The sequence below is a fragment of the Abramis brama genome (assembly GCF_963993115.1).
Source record: "Abramis brama genome assembly, chromosome: 9".
Lineage (NCBI taxonomy): Eukaryota > Metazoa > Chordata > Actinopteri > Cypriniformes > Leuciscidae > Abramis > Abramis brama.
Window position 1 is genome coordinate 23,239,249 of NC_139971.1, and position 25,548 is coordinate 23,264,796.

Here is a 25,548-nt window from a genome sequence, read left to right on the forward strand (position 1 = left end):
ATAACACAATATTTACTGTATGCTATTAAAAATGTTTGAAGCAGTATGCACCAATTAATGTTCCAAACAGTAGTGTGGTTGTCAAATGACCACATTTAGTTGTATGTTTTTTCTCAACTCAAGTGAAATTCATTTACTATCTTGGAAAATAATTAGTTTGCCAAAGCCCTAATTGAACTAAGGCCTAATCCTGGCTTAATCTAACCCTGTCTGTGAAACCGGGCCTTACTGTCTATTGGCAGATCAATAAAATAATGATTTAAGAAGAAGTAAATATAGAAGAAGCACTGCTTCTAGTTAATTTTTCACAGTGGAAATAGAAAGTCACATCAAGCAAGTTGTATTGTGGGATACAGTGGCTCTGTTCCAAAATCTAGTGAGCTGCTTTGCTGTTTACGGTCTACATAAGCAACTGCCTTTCAAACAGTGTTGTTCCTGTTAACTAAAACTAATAAAATTGCTTTTGTTTATTGAAATCAAACTGAAATAAAACTAATATTAGATTAAAAACTTAAACATAAAACGTAAAAATGGGAAATGGTGCTGTACCAACTAAACTAAGTTTAAGTACTAAAATTAGTAAAAGTGAAATAAAAATAAAGCTAAATAGAAATATTAAAAAACTCAAAAACTATTAAAAATGACAAAAGCACATTACAAAATAACAAAAAAATAAATTAAATGAAAATATAAAAATAAAAGCTAATTCAATATTGATAAATATCAATAAATTCTAGAATAATATATAAATAATACTAAAATAACGCTGCCTCTACAGCAGCATGCTGATTGAAATGGAACCTTAGTTTCTACATTCTTCAACTTTCTACCTAAAAGTATAGTGCTTGATCTACACTTGAAGCATGTAAGCTATGCAATGCAATACTATAATAAACATAAAAATGCACAGCACACACAAATAACTGTTTCACTGCATGGAAACCCATCTCTCTCTTTCTCTCTCACACTCTCGCTCCCTCCAGTCCTGACAGAGAGATATATGATGAGGTCTGCCAGGAGCACAAACATGGTCTTACCTTGAGAGGTTTGGGTGCATATATATTTCTTGATCAAGGCATCTGTGGGTTGAGTGTAAAGGCTGAGGGCGTATTTCAAGGACTTGAGATCAGGGCTCTTTTCCAGGAAGGTTTTCTTCAGACCGTTTCCACCCGCATGGAAATATTGCTGAACGAAGAAACAAAAGCACTGGTTACTAAAAGAGTCAAACATGCTGCTTGTAGCTACGGATCAGTCATCCATCACAGCCGTAACCTGAAAAATCATCCATTCATTGTGACTGAGCAAAATAATCATATAAAAGAAAAGTTTTTAGCAGTCACTGTGGGAAGCAGTTCGGGGACATTCGCAACAAGGTTACTCCTACTTAGCAGCACATTTAGATGTCATAGAATTAATAATAGTCAATTTTCTTTTATCTCAATATCACAAATTAGTGAAAATGGGGCACATCTGGAAGAAAATGAAACTAGAAGTATTTTGCATTACGTGGAAGGACAGTGTTACTGCAAACAGAAAGGCATTAAAGGGTCATGAAATCCAAAAACATATTTTTGATGTTAACAGATATGTACAGATTGCACATCAATAAAAAGTGGTTATTTTATAATTTTTCTGAGCTATTTTATTCTTCCGGTTTAAAAAGCAAAGTTGAACCAACGTCATGAAAAGTAGTCCAACTTGCAGCAGCTAGAGTTCTTACTAGAACCAGGAAGTATGTCAACACTGCATTGGCTCCCTATTAAATATTGTATACATTTTAAAATCTTATTACTTTTAAAGCCCTAAATGGTTTAGATCTTTAGCACTTGAGCGAGCTCTTGACGCATTATAGTCCTTCACGTCTAATGGGGTCTCAAAATATCAAAATCGGTCCTTTTCCTTTTTAGTGCCCAAACCCTGGAACAGTCTTCCTAGCGTTGTTCGGGGGGCAGACACACTCTGTCAGTTTAAATCTAAATTAAAAACACATCTCTTTAACCTAGCATACACATAACACACTATCACATTTTTATAAATTCAAATCCGTTAATAGCCTAGAAATCTAGACGCACCCTAGCGGCAGCAAAATGTATTTTGCAGCCAGGGCAGTCTAGCAACTCTCCATTGACTTTTGAGCTGCAAAAACCTAAATTGGGTCAGGCCAATCACGTCGTGTATAGAGTAGGCGGGGGCGGGCTTAACATAATGACGACAGAGTTACCTGCCACTTGAAAACAAAGAATGGCGGCTGCTGCAGGCGAACAGTCTTTCGAATCGGCTTTGGCCGCGACTCTGGAGGACTTGGAGTTAGGTTTTTCTTTGAGAAAAGAGCAAAGAACGGCACATAAGTCATTCTTAAAAAAAGGAAGATGTGTTCGTAGTTTTTCCGGCCAGATATGGCAAAAGTTGAATCTATCAACTAGCTCCGCTGTTGGGAAAACGCTCTGGTTGGTTGAAGCGCTGTCCTATTGCGTGCAGAGGGAATTTGAAAGACAGACGTTTATCCCGCCCCTCGGATTGAGCCGTGTCTATGGTGAGTTGCCAGACCCAACATCTTGATGTAGGTCTGGCTTGCCAGGCTAATCCGTTAAAGGATTTCTGCATAAAGTAGGCCAACCGGAACCAGGAACACTTCCCACAACATCCGATATACTCAAGAATAATGGCATCTACACTAATATTAGTCTGTCTGAACCAGACAAGTCCTCTGCACAGACCCCAATGGCCAGCTTTGTCTCCATACAGTGTGATGAATCCAATCTTTAAGCAGAAGGAACTGGATGAAATATTACCAAATGATACCAATCCACACAATCTGTTTTCTGACTTATGATGAATGAAACCAAACAATGTTCGTTTGTTGGCCAAAGGAGAACTGGCCCCCGGACTGAGCCTGGTTTCACCCAAGGTTTTTTTCTCCATTTTGTCACCTGATGGAGCTTGGGTTCCTTGCCACTGTCGCATCTAGCTTGCTTAGTTGGGGACACTTAATATGCAACAATATTATTGATCTGACTGAACTGACACTATCGGATGAGAACTGAACTCAGCTGGATGATGACATCACTGTTTTCTGCAGAGCTGCTTTATAGTAGAATTTAACTAATTTAATAATTGATGATCTTTATAATGGAACTGAATCAACACAGAACTGACTTCAGCTGAACAATGACATTTTTTTCTTTCTTTTTTTAAAGCTACTTTACAGCCAAATTTAACTGTTCACATCATTGAATCTGTCAGGGTTCTGCCCTGGCAGCCTTGTCTGTGTTGTCTTTGTTTCATGTTTCTATGTTTGTCTTGTGTTTGAGCACATAGCTCTGTCTTTGTTTGTGTTGGCCATGTGCTCCTCGTGTCCCGCCTCCTTGTTTCCTGTTACCACACCCCCTTGTTTAGTCCTCTTTTTTACTAATTGTGCTCACCTGATCCTCATGTGCTCTGGTCCCTTTATATTGTGCCTCATTCTCTCATGTTTTTGCTGGTTTGTTTTGTGTACGTGAAGTTATCGTAACACTTGCTCTAGTTTTTTTTTTTTTTTACCTTATCTCCAGTATCAGAGTATCCTTGATGCTATGTTGTTTTTCTCTTGTCCTATCTTGCTTAGCTTTAGCTCTTTTATTTAGAATTTTGAAGGGATTTTATGATACTATGCAATATTTATACAATTTTATGAGCTATTTTTTCCATTAGAATATATTCCATTAGATATATATTTATATTTATTATTATTATTATTATCATTTTATTTTTTTCAATAAATGCAATATTTCACATTAAAATAGAGTGGAAGCCTTTAAAATCCATTTTTTGAAGTGAGAAAAGTGCCATCTGGAGGTTTAAAAAAAAAAAAAACTTTATATCTCCAACTGTATATCTCCCTATATAAAGGCTAGGATGGCTTGAGGGGGAGTAAATCATAGGCTAACTTTCATTTTAAAGTTAACTACTCCTTTAACATAATGCGTAAATGCCCATAACTACCGTAAATCAAGCAAGCTAGTATGCATAGGCCACGAAGTGTTGGCGAAATAACACATTAGCGGACCGGAGGGAATAATATGGAATTTTTTCCAGAAAACGTCCTGCACAAAATGAATTCAAGCACTTTCAAGGACTTGTATCTATTATGTTTGTGTTCAAAAACATTCCAGGGCCTTGAATTTTTTTTTTTTTTTTTTCAGATTCACAAACTTTCAAGGACCCATGGGAACCCTGTGCCTGGCAGCCTGACTGGTGCAGCAATCTAACTCCAGTTTCAAGCCTCTGGTTCTGTGAGCCTCTACCTGGCAGCAAGACTGGTGCTACATCTGAGATCTACATCAAGCTATGAGTTCCTTGTGTTCCTACCAGGTCCTTCCTTTGGTCCACCCATCCTGCCTGTCATCGTGTCGTCTGCCCTGCCCTACTGTTTGAACTGTGATTCACGCTTACTCTCCCTGCTGTCTCTAAGGCTGTCATTTTCCTGTTGATCACCGTAAACACTGAGGATAACTCTGAGCAATGATAGTTTGTTTGTCTTGAATATAATAATTCAACTTTCATCATGTACAATATTGTCAACTTGTCCAAACTCTCAGCCCCTGAGGTATCTGAGTTTGACCTAAGCATATTTTTGAATGTCTGATAAACCCTTTATTTAAAATGCTTAACAACAACAGCATTTGTTATAGAGTTCAGAATGTTTATACTATTATGCAACATGCACACACAGAGAAAAATCATTAATTCATTAGAACAAACCACATGAATTTGAACATAATAAATGATTCTCAGTGGAAAATCACCACAGATGCTGCAGGAGGCAATTCAGCAATATTCATACTTCCACACTGTTAACTGAGTTAATCTCTAAGTTACATTGAGACATAAGACCGATACAGCATCTGTCACAGTCACTTCCATCAGGTCAGGGTTAAACATGAGCCCAGAGCTTCAGGCACTGCCACAGAGTTAATGGCACATGGAGATATCGGACACAACTAGACATTAGTGTGAGGGGAAGGCTGGCATTTGATCAGATCTAGTTTATTATTCTATTAGCATAAAGGGCGATTAGAAAGGGAATGGTGTAGACGGAGCGGTGACGTTTTCATGTCTGATGTGATTGAGATAGATGAGATTTCCACTGAGGAATCAATTGCTCCAGGTCTGTGGAAAGGGCAGGTGTCATTTTCAATGTTTGCATTTAGTTTTTCCCTCACTTAATAAAAAAAAAAATAATAAACTAAATAAAAAAATTAAATAAATAAAAATAAATTTAAAATAAAATATTTCATTTGCAAAGCATCATGCATGCATAAAAGCAACTCAAGGTTTCATAATAAACAAAAAAATCAAAATATAAATTTTAAAAATGATGCAGTCTATCTATCTATCTATCTATCTATCTATCTATCTATCTATCTATCTATCTATCTATCTATCTATCGTTGGCTCTTTCTCAATCATTTCACAGTTTGTGTGATGAACAGTAAACAGCTCCTCATTTTCTAGTGATGAGAGCCTCTGGCTGTGCGCTGGATTTTAATTGAGCCGATGATGAATGGCTGATGTAGTTGGTCGGCTGTACTGATTGGTCAGGTAGAGCATCACTTTTTTGGATTTCAAATGCATGCTTTTTTGATCTTCTGGAGGCCCATTATTTTAGCTGCATTATTCATAGAGCTTTCTCTATTGTGCGTTTGAGATCAGTTGGCGTGTGGTGGTCTTCTGAAATGAGGAGGCAAAGTATCTTATTATTACTGTATCTTAAGGATGTTTAGATATTTCAATGGAAAATGTTAATGGAAAATTTTGTATTTTGCAGTGCATTGATTCATACATATTTAAAAAGACAGTTGATGACAAAGACATCAGACTGTGTTTGTTCTCCTCTCTTTTCATCTATCTGTGTATCTTTTTTTTCCACTCACCCATTAATTCTTTTTCTCATTAATCTCTTCAGATATCTTTGCTGTTGTTACTTTGCCACCTCAAGCACAGAATCCTGAGCTCATCACTGTGTGCAGCCATTTCCATTTTCCAAATTTTACTCAAGGCTTTTGTTAACTTCCCTAATTAGCTTCTGTCCTCAGAATACCAATGAGCATGATTCCCACTCCATGACTGATTCGAACAGGGAGGGGCGCGTGTTTCCAAGGAGACGACTGAATCAATAATATCTCTGATGATGCATGTATCTGCAGCTCACATGCATATTTACACCACAACTAGACACACACCATTCTGACCGTGTGCGTGTGTGTGTGTGTGCGTGTGCGTGTATGCGTGTGTTGCAGGATAAATAGGGTAAATGCTCTCTTACACCACCCATCTAATCTGGCTGTGTTCCATATGCTTCAACTGAATAATAATCTGTTTCGGGCGTTTGGAAAATGGACTTCACATCATCTCTTAAACCGTTTATTTGACTAATTTAATTTAAAGAAACACTAGTGACTCTTGTCTAAGCATAAGTTTATGCAACTGTCCCCTGAAATGGGAGAATCAGAGCAGAAGAAAAGAGAGAAGCTGATACCTTGATGGTGGGAAGCACTAAATCCATGGCGGCACATTGTCGAGGGGTGAGACTACGAGCTTCCTCCCGTATCACATGCTCCTGAGAGAGAGAGAGAGAGAGAGAGAGAGAGAGAGAGAGAGAGAGAGAGAGAGAGAGAGGATTATGTTTTACTGTTTACATTAAGATTAAAATGTACTTGAAATATTTTCTTACATCCATTTGCATTGGTCAGCTACATAAACTACCTCATGTTAAAGTGCCATGTTATACTCATTAGTCAGTTTTACCCTCTGTCTGAAATACTCTATTTTAGTTTGTTTAAAACCCGCCTTCTGAAAAGTGTTGTCTTCTCTGATTGGTCAGCTGGCCCAGTCTGTTGTGATTGGTCTACCGCTTAGTGTGTGTCCTGGAAATGTAACACCCTTTACCTTAAAAAGGTTTTGGCCCACAAGGCTTCATGAGCAGCTGTAAAAATTATTATATCTATAATAATTAATCAGAATTTAAAGTCCATACAATATTTTTGCAGTGAAAAAACCCAAAAACAGTATCTTTGCAACATAGTGAAATCTCTTACCCAACTGTTCTTTGAAGGTAGACCAAAGGGTTGGAACAACATGAGGGTGAGTAATTACTAACAGAATTTTCATTTTTGGGTGAACAAACCCTTTAAAAGTCAACATGAAATGAAAAATGTTTTTTTTATGGAATATTGCAGTATTTATGATAAATGATTTATCCATGCACATCATTATTTTTTTTCTATTCATGTGCCCTCGTAATTTTTAAACAAAATAACTTCCCCTCCCTCTTGCAGCGAGATATCTTCTCTTCTCTGATGATGTGTTTACTGGCGTGTGGGCGGGACAACCTGTCACTCACAGGAGATCCACCAATAGCAATCCACAACAATCCAATCAATTCCCCTTGGACAAAATCAAGTCCCGCCTTACATTTGTTCTTGTTCCAGAACTCGTTCCACTCGAATATCCGCCACAATAGGGAAGAAAAGACTAATAAATTCCATTTCATGCAGACTTTATTAAATTTGATGAAATACCATGCATAAAATGATCATTTAGACTTTCCTTTTTCTAAAATGCCCAACTGTTTTCAAACTTTCAAGCTTCTCCAGTCAGTTGCTTTAACAACAGGGTAGGGTTGCACCAGCCGTTCGTAGGTTTTTTCTTAAATTGGAACGTATAAGTCCACACTAGAGGCTTAGTAACTACTAGCTAGTTTGTAACTAACTCTGTACTTTGTTCCGTTGCACCATTTGTTCGTAAGGCAGAATGTTGCTAGTAGGTTGTAAGCTCTCCGTAAAGTAATGCGTAGTCACATATTATCACGTTTAGCTTCGATGATCCAATAGCAGCCTTCAAATACGTGAGCAGAAGTTGTGTTGAAATGCCGTGAATTTCAGTTTCTAACTTCTTTTGCCTCACGTTACTAACGGTAAAAAATATGTTTCCATTAAATACGATAGCCTACTTGATCATGAATAACATAAGAGTTTTTATATGTAAATAACATTCAGAAACTGTATTTGAAATGAAATTAATAAGGATCAATAAATAAACATTTATACTAAAAAACATAAGAAATTACGTTTATTGATTATGACTGATATTTGACATGCACAACATGGAAAGATGCACACAGCGGGGGGCTGTTTAGGACGGGTTCGTGTTAAACAGCCGCTAACAAAGTAATCTTTTCACATAATGTTCTCTATCTTAAAATGTAAGTGAGTGTAAATGTTAGCATTATCATATGTCTAAAGAACTGAAGTCTGTCAGGTAAAAAAAGAGCTTATTGATGCAGTTCAGTCTGTCTGATATTTTATTCCAACCGTTACTCCTGATCAGAGGATGGTGTAAATATTTAGTTTATACGCAGAGTTAGGCTTCAACTAAGTTTAATGGTGCAACGCAAAAATATTTAGAAGTGCGTAAGTCGTAACTTGGTGTCCATTTAAGTCAAAACTAGGCTAAACTGGCCCCAGAACACTGACTGGATGATATTAGGTGGAAGATTCAGGTAAAACACAAACAAAAGCTCAGGATGTTTGTGAATCACAAGTGTGCATCAGTCTTTTAGTGTGAGTTTTTGCATGTATACAACATTCAGAGTGAACAGGGCCTTTCCCAGAGAGCTCCTTACCGCTCATTAGAATCAAAAGTGACAGCTCCCAGAAGACTCTGTGGCCTCACCATGATGCAAGACTGAAGTCAGGCAGTTAAAACTTCAATTCCATTTAATCACACAGGTCAATGGCGGTGCAAAGTTTAATACAAATAAGCCTGAGAGTGATATCAGGGTGGCGTGTGAATGAACATTAATCCCACATCAAATCAGTGTTAGTTAATCTGTGTGTGTGTAGAAAGAGCTGATTCTGTCCATTGACTTCTTCCAGTTTAAGGTCACCTTTTTAAAGAAGCAGTCACACCTTTAGCACTTCGACCGAGTGTATTGATCAGGGGTCCGTTCTTCGTACGTTGCTTAAAACATCCGAGATCAAATGAGACATCCAAGATGATATCATCGTGCTAATCATGATCCGGCTAATTGGGCTCTTCGAACACACCTGTTGTTTATGATTAGTATCGCTGGATTGAGTTATCTGAGATAATTGCGCGTTCATGCGCTGGTTGAAAAGGGGATATGTATCGATAGTAGAAACATTGATCAGCAACGCTGCTATTGGCTGTTCAGCGTGGCCAAAGAGCGGGCTCAGTTTTTCTCCTCAGCAGAGCAAGAACTAATAGTCGAAGTTTATTCAGAATTTTGATGTTTAATCAAAACGCCAGGGAACAGCTCAAAGTCTGCAAAAGCCAGGAGAGAGGGCTGGCAAAAAGTAGCAGACAATTTAAATTCGTTAGAAGTGGCCATGTTAGATGTTTTTATCATTTATTAGCCTATATATTTGTATTTTAATAATTGCATAATTACTTTGTTCATTGTAATGTCAGAGTCACCACACTAGAACATGGGAACAAATAAAAGTGAAGCACAAAAATATTCTACATAATGGTAATATTATATTATAGTCTCTTTTATAAAAGGCACTGTTAAATAAATGGTTGTCTGTTTATAAAAGCAACCAAGAAAAAGGCAAAAAAAAAAAAAATCTTAGTAGCTACACTGTACAATAATTTTTGCTGCATTAAATTAAGGCCGTATAGCCATTTAAACTGTTAAATCTTGAGTAATGATGAATTGCTTTGACTTGTGAAAGTGAAAACTGATAAACTTATGTTAATGTAAAAATATTTTGCCATGAGTTATTGATCACATTTTTCCCGAGTGTAGTTCATTGTAATGACATTGTGTTTTCCTCTTTTGTGCACTTTTACATAATACACCAACACTTGTATCTGTTCCCAAGAAAGTGGTGGCTGAAATATGTGCAGTAAGTGGACATTTTCTAACTTTCCAAAGGAAAGAAAGTATAAGACTTTGTAATGTCCATTTGTTTCCATTGCACTGGACAGTGAATAAACCCTCTCAGATAACTGTCATATGGAGGAACTAGCCTACCTGCAAGTGCATAAATAACTTTACTTAATTTATACTTGAATGCTTTATGGCTGCAATATAAGTTGCAGGATTCCACATCTACAGAAGAGTCTGCACAGACAGAGGAGACATAGGCCTACAGGTGGGCAGTGTATAGCCAACTTTTCCTTTTTATTTGTTGCATGAGGCATGTGTCTAATATCTCTTGTTGCAGGCACTTGACCACTGGCTTTTCTTTACAAAGAACAATTGAAATAAAACTCAAGGAACTAAGCATATTTGTCTTTTATTAAACATTTAATGAAAAGTGTTTTTTTTTTGTTTTTTTTTGGCAATGTTGTGTAATATGGCACATGCAACAATGTCACAGGCCCTGTCAGGTGTGCAACCCTCAGACTTTTCAGACACTGAAATCTTCCCTTTAGTTAGCCAAAGTTCATTTCATTGTGTGCCCTTGTCCTGGCTAGAGCTGCATTGTAACTGGTTTGGGTCAGGGAATGGGGTCATAAAACACCTGTCTGCAGGCAGGAACATGTCATAATCACCTATGAAAAAATGCAGTTCTGTTAGGATCAGCATAAGTGTATGTAATACAGTGAGCTTGATATTTAATTGTGGAACTTTCCTTACCACTTTCAAATAATGTGCATAAATGTGAATCTCTGAAAATTCTTAAGTCATGCACAGATCCTGGCCATTTTGCTTTCACATTTGTGATATGGAAGATTTTAGTCAACTGCCTTTTTTTTTATTTGATATATTACTACTAATCTGGAATATTAAGAATCACAATAGTAACTGGGCTGCACATTGTGAACCCCCTTTCTGTTCACCTAATCCCCTTCACTGAGGCCTTGATGGCAGTCTATGGTCTAGCCTATAGTATAGTCTATGGTACCAGTCACGTTAGTGAAGCCTGAGTGACATATACTGTAATCGGCATGGTCATGATTGCATGATCTTCATAAAAATTTTTGATATATATAAAAAAAAAACTGCTTAAAAAAAAACTGCTTTACAACATTGGGTCTTAAGTGGCTTGGAAATGCCACAAAAAAACCTAAACCTGTTTTTTAAACCTAAAAGCGCCAGGTAAACTCCGAATGACACGACAGACAGCACTTTCCATCAAGTTCTCCGCATCTCCAATAGTGTAAAGGAAAGAGCCACTCGCAAATAATCTTAGGGCAATGCAAACAGTTTGTGCTGTAGTTAAAGCCCGACTCCGACAAGTCGAAAATAAATGTGCGTTTCGAACAAATTAAAAATGTAAACGACAATCTCACGAGTCACGAGAAAAAATATATATCTCAGAAAGTGCACTATCGCGCTGCGCTGGACTTCCCGTATCAGCTCCGCTTATGAAGCCGCAGTCTAATCCTGTTAACATGAAATAAGCCTGCTCCCGAGCAGGTTTAAGCTTGTGCACCTGTTTCTATGACAGCAAGTCCAGGATGAGCGTCGAAGAACCAAACATTCCAAGATCATGCCAAATCGCCAACAATCAAATCCAGCTAACTGAGTTAGCGACGTATGAAGAACGGGCCCCAGGTGTTAAGATGATCTGCACGTCCACTGACAACTCTCTTTTCAGTACACACTTTCAGACTGACCAATAAATCCACAAATACTGAATGCACATTTTGCACAATGTACATTCACTGTGTTTTAGATATTACTGCACATTTAAAACTTGTCATATAAAGATTTTAATAAAACAGATAAATTTCACTTGATGCACAATGCAGTAAAAGCAACCACAGATAATCACCTTAGCAACCAAAGGTTATCAGTAGAATTGAAAATGTAGTAAATAGCATGCAGATTCTGTACCATACTATACTAGGGGGCAGATTGACTAAACAGGGCAAAATTAGTGAGAGAGCGCAATTCCAAAACAGCGCCGATGGGAGTGGGCAAGTTCTGCGCATGATCTACTGATGACGTACAAATGAAAGAACACAGACGCAGTTAGATCATTTCCATAATGACCAACACAATCTACCAGGTAGCGTCTGGTTCAAGATGTGCTTTTTTGGGCGGTAAATAATGGCGCAAACACCAGTACATTGACGAGTACAAACCTTAGTATTAACAAACGGTTAAATTACTGGAATGAAATTTAATAAAAAAACATCTACAATTATAATACCGAGTTTGTTCTGTTTCTTTCATTACATTCTGCAAAATAATAATAATAATAATAATAATAATAATAATAATTTATGTTCTTTAACCATTTTATTCCCAAACTGATATGAAAGAACATAATTTTCCATAAATTGCTAATAGTAATAGTTGATATGTGAGATTAATTTTGAAGATTAAAGGGTTAGTTCACCCAAAAATGAAAATTCTGTCATTAATTACTCACCCTCATGTCGTTCCAAACCCGTAAGACTTTCGTTCATCTTCGAAACACAAATGAAGATCTTTTTGATGAAGTCTGAGAGCTTTCTGTTCCTTCAAAAGCTTTCTTTTTATTTATTATTTAAATACTCTCCTCCCATAAATTTTACGCCTGAAAGGGAAACTCCTACAAATGCATATGCAAAAATAACTGTGTACACGCCTTTTCAGCGGTATTTTTTCACTGCGTGTCTTCAGTAAATCCTGGCAGCAGTTTTTTAAAGCCGAAAGAGGGTTTGCGCTGGCGCAAGCTGTTAGTAAATCTGGCCCTATATATGTATATATACTATACTAATCTGTATAAGCCATAGACTACAATGCCCTAGGTTTAGAAACAGAGCAGCTGAATTATACACACAGTTACTGTAAGACAGAGAACAGGAGCCATAAAAAGCATTTTTGAGGTAAAGCTGCAATTGACCAGAGATGTTTCAATGCATATGAAATGAGAGAGAGGGACAAATGAGATGGAGAGTATCCGCCACTGGACTGTGGCGTCATTATCACGAGAAACCCTCCATCTGCCTGACACCTGTTCAGATCCAAAGTGCCCATCCTTCTCTGGATTTAAACTCCTCAGCAGGGTGGATTTAATTACACCAGCAGATCTCTCGCAACTGGGAACGTTTTACGGCGTGATTCTTGAGAAACTGTCATGATGTAAGCGGGCAGCGGTGGAAGCTTTTGACAGACAGCTACAAAGCTTTATCGTAAGCTGGAAACCATTTTCACAGCATACGTTTCAAGCTTCATGAAAGCCCCAAGCACTGCTGTAATTTCTCAAGAAGGATATCTACTTCTGCTCTGTGTCCTCGAGGAGCACTGCCTTTTAAATCTGACAAAACATAAAACTCTCTGTCAGTCGTAGCCTGTTTGCCTTTCCTCCCTCTGTCAGGATGGAAAACAACACTTTAAATTGAACATGCCTCGCTTCTATCTACAATATAATACACAAATATTTGTACTCAGAGGCTTGATTATTAAACCAAGTATCTCCCATTTTGGGGGTCATGTTCAAACCAAGCGGCAACATTCTGGACTCTCTCTTGAATCCAACACGGAAGTGACTTAACCCTCTGAGGTCGACAAACGCGCCGACGCGTTTTGCCGGATTTTCTCCACATTGTAGCACTATAAACTTAAATTACTCCATCATTTATGGTCATACAGAAAAAAGAAATATAAAAAAAGAATCTGTGATATTTCTCCTTTTGTATGTGTCCACTTACAATCAAATCAAAACATTGTGCTTTTGTAAAATAAAGAAAATAAACAGGGTGTGCGTTCTGCCTCTCCGTCGCGGTGAACTTTTTTTTCTTGAGCACGTCTATAAACTGAAACAAAACTCAGCGAATACTTGTCCCACATTTATGAGCCATATACCTTTATAAACATTTAAGTGTGTACTTTTAAATGATCGGATTCAAAACGAAAACAAATATTCTCTGTTTAAGTAATTTGTATAAAACCAACAAGATGTCCAGCTTCTCAAACGCTTGCTCATTACAGTTAATTTGGCCACGCCTACTCGCGCAAAAGATATTCACATGCAAATCTCCACATGGAACGCGAACGCGCTCGTTACCTCAACAACAAAACACTTCACTTCACTTTTCGTCGAGTTTGAAAGACGTGCCTGAGCTTACATTGGATTTAGGCTACCTCAGAAGAAGAAGAACGCGATTTGAAGACAAGAAAGATAAGGTAAGAAATTCTTACATAGCCTAGTTTGTTATTGTTGCATAAATGTCACGTTGCAGCTGAACTGTTGCTAGATATATGGGGAATATTATAATATTTAGACCCGTGTTTACTGTGTTTGTGGATATCTGCTCAAACATAGATATGTTTATGGTAACCATAATGTTTTATATTTGAGAGTGATCGCGTTTGAATGTATCATATTTTGCAAGCGATCGCGTTTGAATGTATCATATTTTGCAAGCGATCGCGTTTGAATGTATCATATTTTGCAAGCGATCGCGTTTGAATGTATCATATGTGTTTACTGTGTTTGTGGATATCTGCTCAAACATAGATATGTTTATGGTAACCATAATGTTTTATATTTGAGAGTGATCGCGTTTGAATGTATCATATTTTGCAAGCGATCGCGTTTGAATGTATCATATTTTGCAAGCGATCGCGTTTGAATGTATCATATTTTGGATGAAAGCAAAACGCACCAAACGGCTTCATGTTTTTATTATTATCTCATTTCATATCATCATAACGGATGGAAACATTTGAAGTAACATGATAATCAATATATTTTTCTCTAGCTTCTTTTGGAAGATTTATAGGCTGCTATAGGTTATTTATTGTTATTATTATTTTATCCGCACTGCGCATATACCTTATGCCTACAAGGCACAACAAACCTGGTGTTCATTATATTATATATCGTTGGAAACGTGTGTGTGTGTGTGTTTTCTGTGAATTTTAAAAAGGAATTTTAAAAAGCAATTTTAACCAGAAAAATCTAATATTTATTTCCAAAATCGTGCAGGCCTTTCTCTTGATATCAGTATGTTCACTTTTTTTTTTTTCAGGTCCCAGATGCCACTGAGGACTTCAACATTCACGAGTCTCAGTACGTGAACATGGTAAAGTGAAAATCTTGGAAATGAAAGGTATGTACAATGTTTTTAGGAATGGCACAAAGGTCTCTGTCTTTGAAGTGCTTTTTTGGCATTTGTTGTGTATCTTTGGATTATGTTGTGTTGTAAATAAATCCAAACAATTTAAAAGCCATTATTTTTTAAATCTCCTCATTTACAGTATTGTGCAAGGTTGCTCAGAATGATAGGGGCCTGATAGCTCCTAATAGGGCCGTTAGGGGAGGTTCTTTGTCTTTCTCAGGTGAGAAAAGCTTACATATTAATGAGCTCTCGCATAAGGCTTTTTCACACAAAACACGTCGTAAAATTTTTAAATCAATATATTGTCTTATCTGAATGAGCAGTCAGGGTGATTTTCACATAGTTTTGCAGCAAATATTCTAGGCTACATCATACAATTTTCAAAAGTCTTGTGAAGAAATAATCAGTATGGGTTTCATGGCCTTATTTCAGTGAGAATTTTTTTTTGTATTTTCAAAAACCACGCATAAATGTCATTATCTCAAAACTACAAACTTTTACATACATGCTGCTGATATATTATTGTAGCAGAGTTTGTGCTGAATACAGTGTAATTAGACTTTAGCCATGAAAATGTCACAAGTAACAGAAATAACCAGAAATGTCAGAGCATGTCAGAACACCTCCAGGGCCCAGAAAACAGCTCAGACCTCAGAGGGTTAAACTGCAATTCATCGACTGGCCGCTAGAGACAGGCTCCAAAAGAGAGTCAATCCCATAGACCCCCTATGTTTTAATGCCCAACTTTACAGCAGAAAAATATATATTTACAGCCTGGTACAAAAAGTGGTTTTGGTCTATATAGATAATTTTGCCCTTCATGAGAACTGTGAACTTTGGGCTTCAAAAATGCTCTTTAGAAACTTACGGGTGACGTCACGGACACTACGTCCATGTTTTTTTTTACAGTCTATGGGTCAATAGGTCAACTATGGTCATACTTTATAGTAGATGTCTTAAAGGAGTTACATTAAAAATTTTTTTTACAAGGTATAATGTATTTAATGTGTTGATGTTGCAAAACACATTCGCTGCTATTGAGGTGGGATAAGGGTAAGTGTAGGACAAGTTTGGTGGTATGGCTAGGTTTAAGGGTGGATAAAAGAGTAAGGGAAGGATCAACAATGTAATTATAGATGTAATTACATGCAGGAGCATGTAAGTACAATTTAAAAACATGTATGCACACAACAAGTGCATTGTATCAAATGATTAATTGAAATGTTAGTACACAGTTGTTAAACTGTTATTAAATACACTTAATATAAAGTGGGACCCCTGAATTTCTTAACAAAACAAAATCCTCACCTTGAGCTTGGAGAGCTGACCCAGGTCCTTGGCAGCACTGAAAATCATCTGAGCCCCTTGCTGTTAAACAAAGTATAAAACAAAGAGTCAAAAAGTAATTCACTCCTTTAGGAATGAACTGTCTCAGGAAATAAGTTGTTCGGCGAGTGAAACCGAAGTTCCCTTTCGAGGGAACTCGCACTGCGTCGTTGAAAACGACTCTTTGGGGACGCTCCCTTAGCGTGCGCCTCTGAAGTATGAATGAAACTAATCCAATCCTGATTGGTGTTGCGTCATGACGTAACATGTGACGGCATAACCGGATGCATAAAAGTGACGCTGTCACAACACACACTAGCTTTCGCTCTTCAGCAAGCGCTCTCTGTTGTTGTACGTTCTATTTGGTGTTGTTTGTCTGTGAGAAAGAGTTTATATGATGGCGAGTGAACAGTTCAAGCAATGTGTGCACCCCTGCCCTAGATACATCACGGGTGGGGACACACATCAGCTGTGTGTGATCTGTTTGGGAACGCAGCACGCCCGAGCAGCTCTCGAGGGGGCTGCTTGCGGCGACTGTGAAGCACTATCAATAAGAGTGCTGCGCTCCCGCCTGGCTTGTTTTGATGAACATGATCAAGCTCGCGCTCCCCACGGGGCTGGTCCCGCGTCCGTTGAGGCGGCGCGGCGATTGAGCTCGTGGGGTTCGCAGAAGGATCTTGCAGATGAGAATGAGACTGCTGCGGCACTTTCTCATTCTTCATCTGAGGATCCTGAGGTCGCTGTTTGTGGTGCAGAAGCCCGCGCTGCGGCTTCTTCTGCCCATGATCAGGGCCCGATGCTGCAGCTCTCTGCTTCCAAGGAAGTGGATGTGCTCAGCATCGAGGCGGATCGTGCTTTGTTCACGGTCATGCGTATGAGGAGCTGATTGAGGTTGTGACTCGTGCTGTGGCCAGACTCAATATTAGCTGGCCACAAGATGAGCAGGGAACGCAAACAAAAAGTAAATTAGATGAGCGTTTCCTGCAGCACAGATCACAGCCTCAGCGCCGGGGTTTACCGTTTTTTCCCGATCTCCACAAAGAGATTTCGAGATCGTGGGAAAAACCCCATTCATCCCGTATCTATAATCCAGCAGTGGTTGATTATAGTAATGTTTTAGGGGCAAAAGATATGGGTTATGGAAAGATGCCAAAGGTGGAGGAGGCACTCGCTGGATACCTCTCCCCTGAAGCGGCATCTTCCCTTAAAGCCCCGGCGCTGCCCAGTAAACCATGCAGAGATACCTCTGCATTGGTTGGGAGGGCTTATATGGCGGCAGGTCGTGCTGGTTCATGTCTGCATTCTATGGCTATTTTGCAGGCATACCAGGCCGACCTCCTGAAAGACTTAGATGAGGGGGAGGGGCCAACACCCGAAGATATTGCCGAACTTCGTAAAGCCACAGATTTGTCTCTCCGTGCTACTAAAGAGACGGCCTGCGCTATCGGCCGTTCTATGGCAGCTATGGTAGCCACGGAGAGGCATCTGTGGCTGAATTTATCAGGCATCAAGGAGAAGGATAAATCGTTTCTCCTTGATGCGCCGCTCTCGTCTTCTGGCCTGTTCGGCAACGCAGTTGCGGCTGTCGTCGACAGGTTTCAGGAGACGAAGAAACAATCGGCGGCGTTTCAGCAGTTCCTCCCCCGTCGATCTAAACCAAAGTCGAGTAGGGTGGGGCAGAGAGATCAGCCCCAGCCATCATCCAGCTCCTCATACCGCCAGGAACAAAAAGAGAGCGTTGCCTCTAGAGCCCCTCCTTCGGGAGCTTGGCAACAGAGGAAACGTTCTCAGCATAAGTCCTCCGGCCAGAAGGGCGACTTGAGAGACGTCCTTCAGGCTAGGAGGGCTTCGGGATAGAGGTCCTAGCTGGGGTAATAGGACCTCTGAGGGCTTCCCCCCCCGCTGCAAAGCAACCGGGGTTGTTCTCGCAGCGGAGCCCTCGGGGAATCGATGTCAGTTTCCTGCCGTCTCTGACGCTTCAGGCCGCATCAATTTCCAGCGAACGCACACCGCGTCGTTCGTGTCAAAAAATAGAAAACGAGCATCAATTGAGGTCACGAAGATTGTATCGACTAAATCCTGCCGATCCTTCGCTTCAGGAGGTCGAGAACAGTGCTCGGATAACACCCGAGGCCAGCCTCGAGAGGCTGGTTCCCTTAGTAGATTTTGTAGAGGCATGGTGTCATCTTCCCAACATATCTGCATGGGTCCTGCGTATAATAAAATTAGGATACAGACTGCAGTTCGGGCACCGCCCCCCCAAAATCTCTGGGGTAATGCAGACTACAGTGGTTCCAGAGCAGGCTCAGGTGATGGAACAAGAAGTGCAATCTTTGCTGTTAAAGGAGGCCATAGAACGTGTTCCTCCTTCAGACAGGGAGTCCGGGTTTTACAGCCGGTACTTTATAGTTCCAAAAAAGGATGGAGGGCTGAGGCCAATTTTAGATCTAAGACATTTAAACCGTTCTCTGAGGAGGTTCAAGTTCAATATGCTCACTATTCCCATCATCGTGAATCAAATCAGATCCGAGGACTGGTTTGTCACGATAGATCTAAAAGACGCTTATTTTCATGTGTCCATCCTTCCATGTCACAGGAGGTTCCTGAGGTTCGCTTTCGGGGGCGAAGCTTACCAATATCGGGTTCTTCCGTTCGGCCTAGCACTCTCTCCCCGCACGTTCACCAAATGCATGGATGCAGCACTAGCTCCATTGAGACTTCAGGGCATCCGCATACTCAATTATATCGACGACTGGCTCATTTTGGCCCAGTCTCGAGAAATGGCGGTTCGGCATCGAGATGTCGTCCTTGGCCACATTCAGAGTTTGGGGTTGAGACTCAACACAAAGAAAAGTGTGTTGGAACCATCCCAGAGCACATCGTTTCTGGGCGTAGTGTGGAATTCGGTTACGATGCGGGCACGGATGTCTCCTGCGCGTATCGAGTCCATTCTGGCAATGGTGTCCAGGATAAGGCAAGGCCAGGCCATCACTGTAAAGCAATTTCAAAGACTGCTGGGCCTCATGGCAGCGGCATCCAACATTATTCCTTTGGGCCTTCTACATATGAGGCCCCTTCAGTGGTGGCTGAAAGCCAAGTGGTTTTCCCCCAAGGGGAATCCGTTCCGTATGATCAGAGTAACGCGCAGATGCCTTCGTTCTCTAGTTCTCTCTGTCCCAAGGGCCAGCGTTAGGAGCGTTGTGTCGCCGGAAAACCGTTTCGACAGATGCCTCCCTCACTGGCTGGGGCGCGGTCATGGACGGCCGCTTTGCCAGGGGTCTGTGGCAGGACCATCATCATTCTTGGCATATAAATTGCCTGGAGATGTTGGCTGTGTTCAGAGCTCTGAGGAGCTTCCTCCCAGACATCAAGGGTTACCATGTCCTGATACGATCGGACAATACATCAGTGGTAGCTTATCTGAACCGACAAGGGGGACTCAGGTCGCGCCCTCTATCCAGATTGGCACATCAGATTATCCTTTGGTCCCAAGGGAAACTATTGTCTATCAGGGCAATGTACGTTCCGGGGGTTCAGAATCAGGGAGCAGACATCCTGTCGAGGCAGGGGCTGAGGCCCGGGGAATGGAGACTTCACCCAGAGGTAGTGAAGTTGATTTGGGAGTGGTTTGGACCGATGGAAGTGGATCTGTTTGCGTCTCGAGAGACGTCCCACTGTCCACTTTGGTTTTCCCTCTCGCATCCAGCCCCACTGGGGTTGGATGCTATGGTACAGGCCTGGCCGAGGCTACGCCTGTATGCTTTTCCCCCGATCGCTCTGCTCCCGGGAGTCCTGGAAAGGGTCCGTCAGGAAGGCATCAGTCTTCTTCTGGTAGCCCCGTTGTGGCCGGCCCGAGTATGGTTTTCAGACATAATTTCACTCCTGATAGCTCCGCCGTGGCAGATTCCTCTGAGGAGGGATCTGTTGTCTCAGGCGGAGGGCACAATATTCCATCCTCGTCCAGAGCTGTGGAAACTGTGGGTCTGGCCCCTGAGGGGGTTCAGTACTTAGATGCAGGTCTATCAGCCGGGGTGGTTGAAACCATACTTAGCTCCAGGGCTCCGTCTACTAGGAGATTATATGGCCTCAAGTGGAATGTGTTTTCCACTTGGTGTAGAGAACATGGGTTAGATCCATTTAACTGCCCTGTGGCTTCAGTTCCGGAGTTTCTTCAAGATCGTTTCTCTACGGGTCTCTCCCCCTCCACACTTAAGGTGTATGTGGCTGCCATTGCGGCATTCCACGCACCATTGAGTGATGGGCCTCTGGGGAGGCACCAGCTGGTCATTCGTTTTCTCCGTGGTGCATGGAGGATGAGACCGACAACCAGGTCCAGGGTTCCTGCCTGGGACCTGGCGGTGGTTCTCGAAGGGTTATCCCTGGCCCCCTTCGAACCCCTTCAGTCGGCTTCGCCCAAGGACCTGACGTTCAAGATGGCTTTGCTCTTAGATATTACCTCTCTAAAGAGGGTGGGAGATCTTCAAGCTCTGGCAGCAACACCAGCTTGCTTGGAGTTTGCCCCTGGGGGAGTTAAGGCCATTCTGCACCCGAGACCTGGCTATGTGCCTAAGGTGCCTTCTAACACGGCACGGTCTACGGTCCTGCAGGCATTTCATCCTCCACCTCATGTGTCGGCGGAAGAAGAGAGGCTCCATCTGCTCTGCCCTGTCAGAGCTCTGAGCATTTACCTCGAGAGGTCCTCTTCTTGGAGGAGGTCGGACCAACTGTTAGTGTGTTTTGGGTCCCCTAAAAAGGGGCTCCCGGCGTCTAAACAAACTATTAGTAATTGGATTGTTCAGGCTATTGCCTCGGCATACAAGGTGCACAATTTGCCCTCACCTTTGGCCATAAGGGCTCATTCTACTAGAGGCATGGCGTCTTCTAGGGCCCTCCTCTCGGGAGTTCCCCTCCAGGAGATCTGTGAGGCGGCCGGTTGGGCTACCCCGCACACCTTTATCAGGTTTTATAGTCTGCACCTCCCTAGTACACCGGGTGCACGTGTGCTCTCGTCCTAGCTGGGTGCCTGAGATCAGTTTCACTCCAGGGCAGGCCTTTTATCGGTGCGTGGCCTAGTGGGCATTCGTTCCCCAAAGAGTCGTTTTCAACGACGCAGTGCGAGTTCCCTCGAAAGGGAACGTCTCGGGTTATGACTATAACCCTTGTTCCCTGAGAAGGGAACGAGACACTGCGTCATCCTGCCACGCCCCTCAAGTGCCTGAGAGCGGCTTGCTTCATCACTAGGCTAGTGTGTGTTGTGACAGCGTCACTTTTATGCATCCGGTTATGCCATCACATGTTACGTCATGACGCAACACCAATCAGGATTGGATTAGTTTCATTCATACTTCAGAGGCGCACGCTAAGGGAGCGTCCCCAAAGAGTCGTTTTCAACGACGCAGTGTCTCGTTCCCTTCTCAGGGAACAAGGGTTATAGTCATAACCCGAGACGTTTTGTATTGGCTTATTGGATACAGTAAATGAAGACTGTCAACTTCTTTTCAATAGGCTACTATTTCATCGCCCAAAACACTCCCACTCTCTGCTGTACATTCATAACCAATTATTTCAAAACCAACAACCAAGCCACATAAACAATGCCATTGGCACTAGTCTACATTGCAGACATGTCTCTTAATGCACATAACTTTTCACCTTTTTGCACAATCTTGAAAAAAGTACTATTGTTGAAATTCTCAGATCAAGCAAACTTCAACGCACCCTTATCCACTACCTGCTAATGTTAATGAACCGCACCCGAGCAAGCACACTTCGCAGTTCCTCCGGAAATGCATTTTTTTGGGGGTCAGTATTTTTTCACTTTCTTTTTTTGAAATAAATCAATACTTTTATTCAGCAAGGATGTGTTAAAATGATAAAAAGTGATAGTAAAGAAGATTTATATTATTAGAAAATATTTTTTTATTTTGAATAAATACAGTTCTTTTTAACCTTTTATTCATCAAATATATTAGGCAGCAGAACTGTTTCCAACACTCATAATAAATCAGAATATTATAATGATTTCTAAAGGATCATGTGATAGACTGGATGTCACATGTGACACTGAAGACTGGCGTAATGATGCTGAAAATTCAGCTTCGCATCACAGGAATAAATTATTTTTTAAAGTATATTCAAATAGAAAACTATTATTTTAAGTTGTAATAATATTTCACAATATTACTGTTTGGTTTTTTTCTGTATTTTTGATCAAATAAACGGAGCCTTGATAAGCATTAGAGACTTGTTTCAAAAATATAAATAAACGTAATGTTTCCAAACTTTTGACCTGGACTGTACACACACACACACACACACACACACACACACACACACACACACACACACACACACACAATATTAAATTTAATTTTTAATTCAATCAATCAATCAATCACGAAAACAGCTGGTGTTCCTTAATATTTATGACCAGCATTCATATTTGTAGATCCCATAACCACTAAATAACACTTTTTAAAGACCAACACCTCTCTTTATATACCCAGCTGATGCCCTGGAATTTCCATAAGCTTCTGTTAGTAGCAGATGCAGAGGAGACGACGTATTGTGTGTGTGCGTTTGGCTAAAAGACTTGTTACACTTACTGTCTGGTCTGAGAGCGGCGGAAGAACAATCTGTCGTTCAATGGTGTTAATGACAATTTTCCACAGCTCCTTCAGAACCCGTTTGAGAACAGTCTTCTCACAGATCTTAGCAAACAGAATAAGGCTGGAGAGAAAAAAAGGGGGATGGAGTGAAAGACAGAAATGCAGCTAGTTACCATGTTTCAAGAAATGTAATCCCACAGTTCTCTTACTTCTTGTCCAGCAGGTCCATGAGGGGTCGCAGAACCGTCTCTGCGTCCATGGCTGCATTACTCTTGTTCCCTGCATTTCCTTTGATCTGCACGAGCTCCTGGTTCATTTGTTTGACACAGTCCTCAATCACTGGCTTGAAACTGTGGATGGACGTGTTAAACTCAGTTTGAAAACAACATTCATAATCACACGTAATTTAAGATACTATCATTTAATTTGATAATGAAAACATGTTCAACATATTTTTATCATTTGAGCCAAAATTATTATTTTTTTTACCATTTTATCATTAATCGTCTATATGTCTATGCTTTTTAATCATGGAAGGCAACATGAAACAAATGTAAAATGGATGCTATTTACTTTGTCCATAAACGTCACAGGTCTAATTATGAATGTTTCCTTGAATGATTTCCCATTTTTCATTTAAATGCATTAACTTTCTTCATCTTTGCTTACGTAATCAAAGCTGTAAATCAATAATATCATAGCCTATATCATAGTGTTAACATTTAATTTGTTTGAGGAATTTACACTCTTTACTTGAGTTTAGCAAGTTCATTAAAATATGTCTTTATATATAATGCATTATAAAAGGTTTTTTTAAAGTCCCCCTATGGTGAAAATCAAGCTTTTAATGTTGTTTATATCATATGTCTTTATGGTGTTTTTAATATGCTTTAAGACAAACCATGTGTAAATTCATAAGTCTACACCATTGCTGAGTATTATGCCGTGTAATGTGCCTTATAATGCATTGTATGATCTCATGAAAGATTATAACCACAGTTATAATACATTATAATACTTACCTGTTCATTGTTACACCTTTAGACAGTATAATGGATTAAAACATGTGTTTAAGAATAATGCATTAAAACACGACAAACAACTGCAAATATTATAATGCATTTATAATACAATTATTATTGTACAATTATTTATGACAAGATATAATGCATTATACTGTACATAAAGGCTTTAAGTAAAGTGTTACCGAAATATCATTATATTTACACCGGCTCAACAACTTTACCCATTGTTCTCTGATACCTCACCTGGAGCCGAAGACCACGCTGAGCTCATCCAGCACCGTATTGAGCTTATTCTGAAGTTCTTTGAGCAAACCACTGGCCTCAGCATCAAGCTGTAAGAGACACACAGCGTCACTGTCAGTGAACAGGATATGCTGCATATGACAGGAACAGGAAGCACTGAAGACTCAGTTGCATTGCAAATACTAAACTCTTCTGAACTGAAAGTTTATTATATAAAAAAAATGCATTTATTATTCATACGCAGGGTCAAAAATTCACCAAGCCAACCAACTGCAAATAAAACTTGAGTTTGAGTGAATAAAGCAGTTATTATCCATTTAGTCAGTATTAAAAAGTAAGTTGAATTGCAAAGTAACACATCAGTAACTTGTGCAACTTCTAACCACTTTTACCTTAGTGGAAATCAAAAAGTGCATCTAGGATACAGAAAGTTGTTTTTCAAGAAAATAACAAAAATAATGAACAAAATTAGAGTGTATTTATGTTTTTGACATTTGCAGATTTACAGAGCGATGGAGACTGACTCATCCTGTACATGATGCAGTGAGTGACACAATGACCTGTGATGTTTGTCAAAAATACGCTAAATTAAATACGCTATTATTTCTGTCAATTAAATAGACACATTTTATGATGTCCAACACTGAGTAACCTTGTTGAACTCCAACTTTTCTCTCATTACATATATTACATTTATTATTTATCATTATATATTATTATTATTTACTAAATTGTTTTATTGGAGTCAATTTATTTGTGATAAGTACAGTATAACGCAATGAAACATGCCAAATTGTGCGGACATAATTTTTTGGCCAGGCTGTCATACAAATATTTTTTTAATAACAAATATAAAAAAAATAACCAAAGTTTAGTGTTTTGTTTTTCCCTCACATTTAAAATATACATATAAAAAAAATATTAACATATTGTCCTCATATTTTGATGGTTTAATCAAACTTGTAGGGTCATTAAAAACAAAGAAAACCCCTCCGAACATCACTTTTGTATACAGTATACAGTATATGGTTGTATGTTTTGTGTTTTTAACACAGGTTCACTTGATTTAGAGAACTGGCAGAGAGCTTTGTTTTCGTGCCATGGTTGGGTGATTTTATCAGCCATTGCACAGTATGCTTTCTGTCAAGCGTGCTCAGCCTCTGAAAAGGTCTTGACTGAGGAGTCGCTTGACTAATGATGATGGCAAATTCAATACAAGCCTCTCACCACATCAGAGGCATGAGAGCAGATGAGCAAATGAGATGCAGGTGTTCTGC

At 40.0% G+C, this 25,548-nt stretch overlaps 1 protein-coding gene across 2 annotated transcripts in view; it reads right to left on the bottom strand.

Annotated features, from left to right (window-relative positions):
- The window catches only part of unc13c (unc-13 homolog C (C. elegans)), a 262,698-nt gene that overhangs the window by 21,220 nt on the left and 215,930 nt on the right, over positions 1-25,548 (bottom strand). For both annotated transcript variants that reach the window (XM_084123554.1, XM_084123553.1), the window contains exons 25-30: positions 24,272-24,360; positions 23,213-23,353; positions 23,001-23,124; positions 16,378-16,437; positions 6,518-6,598; positions 1,038-1,185 (exon numbers count right to left, since the gene is read on the bottom strand). In XM_084123554.1, the coding sequence (XP_083979680.1) occupies positions 1,038-1,185; positions 6,518-6,598; positions 16,378-16,437; positions 23,001-23,124; positions 23,213-23,353; positions 24,272-24,360 (643 nt within the window). The remainder of the gene's footprint in view (positions 1-1,037; positions 1,186-6,517; positions 6,599-16,377; positions 16,438-23,000; positions 23,125-23,212; positions 23,354-24,271; positions 24,361-25,548) is intronic.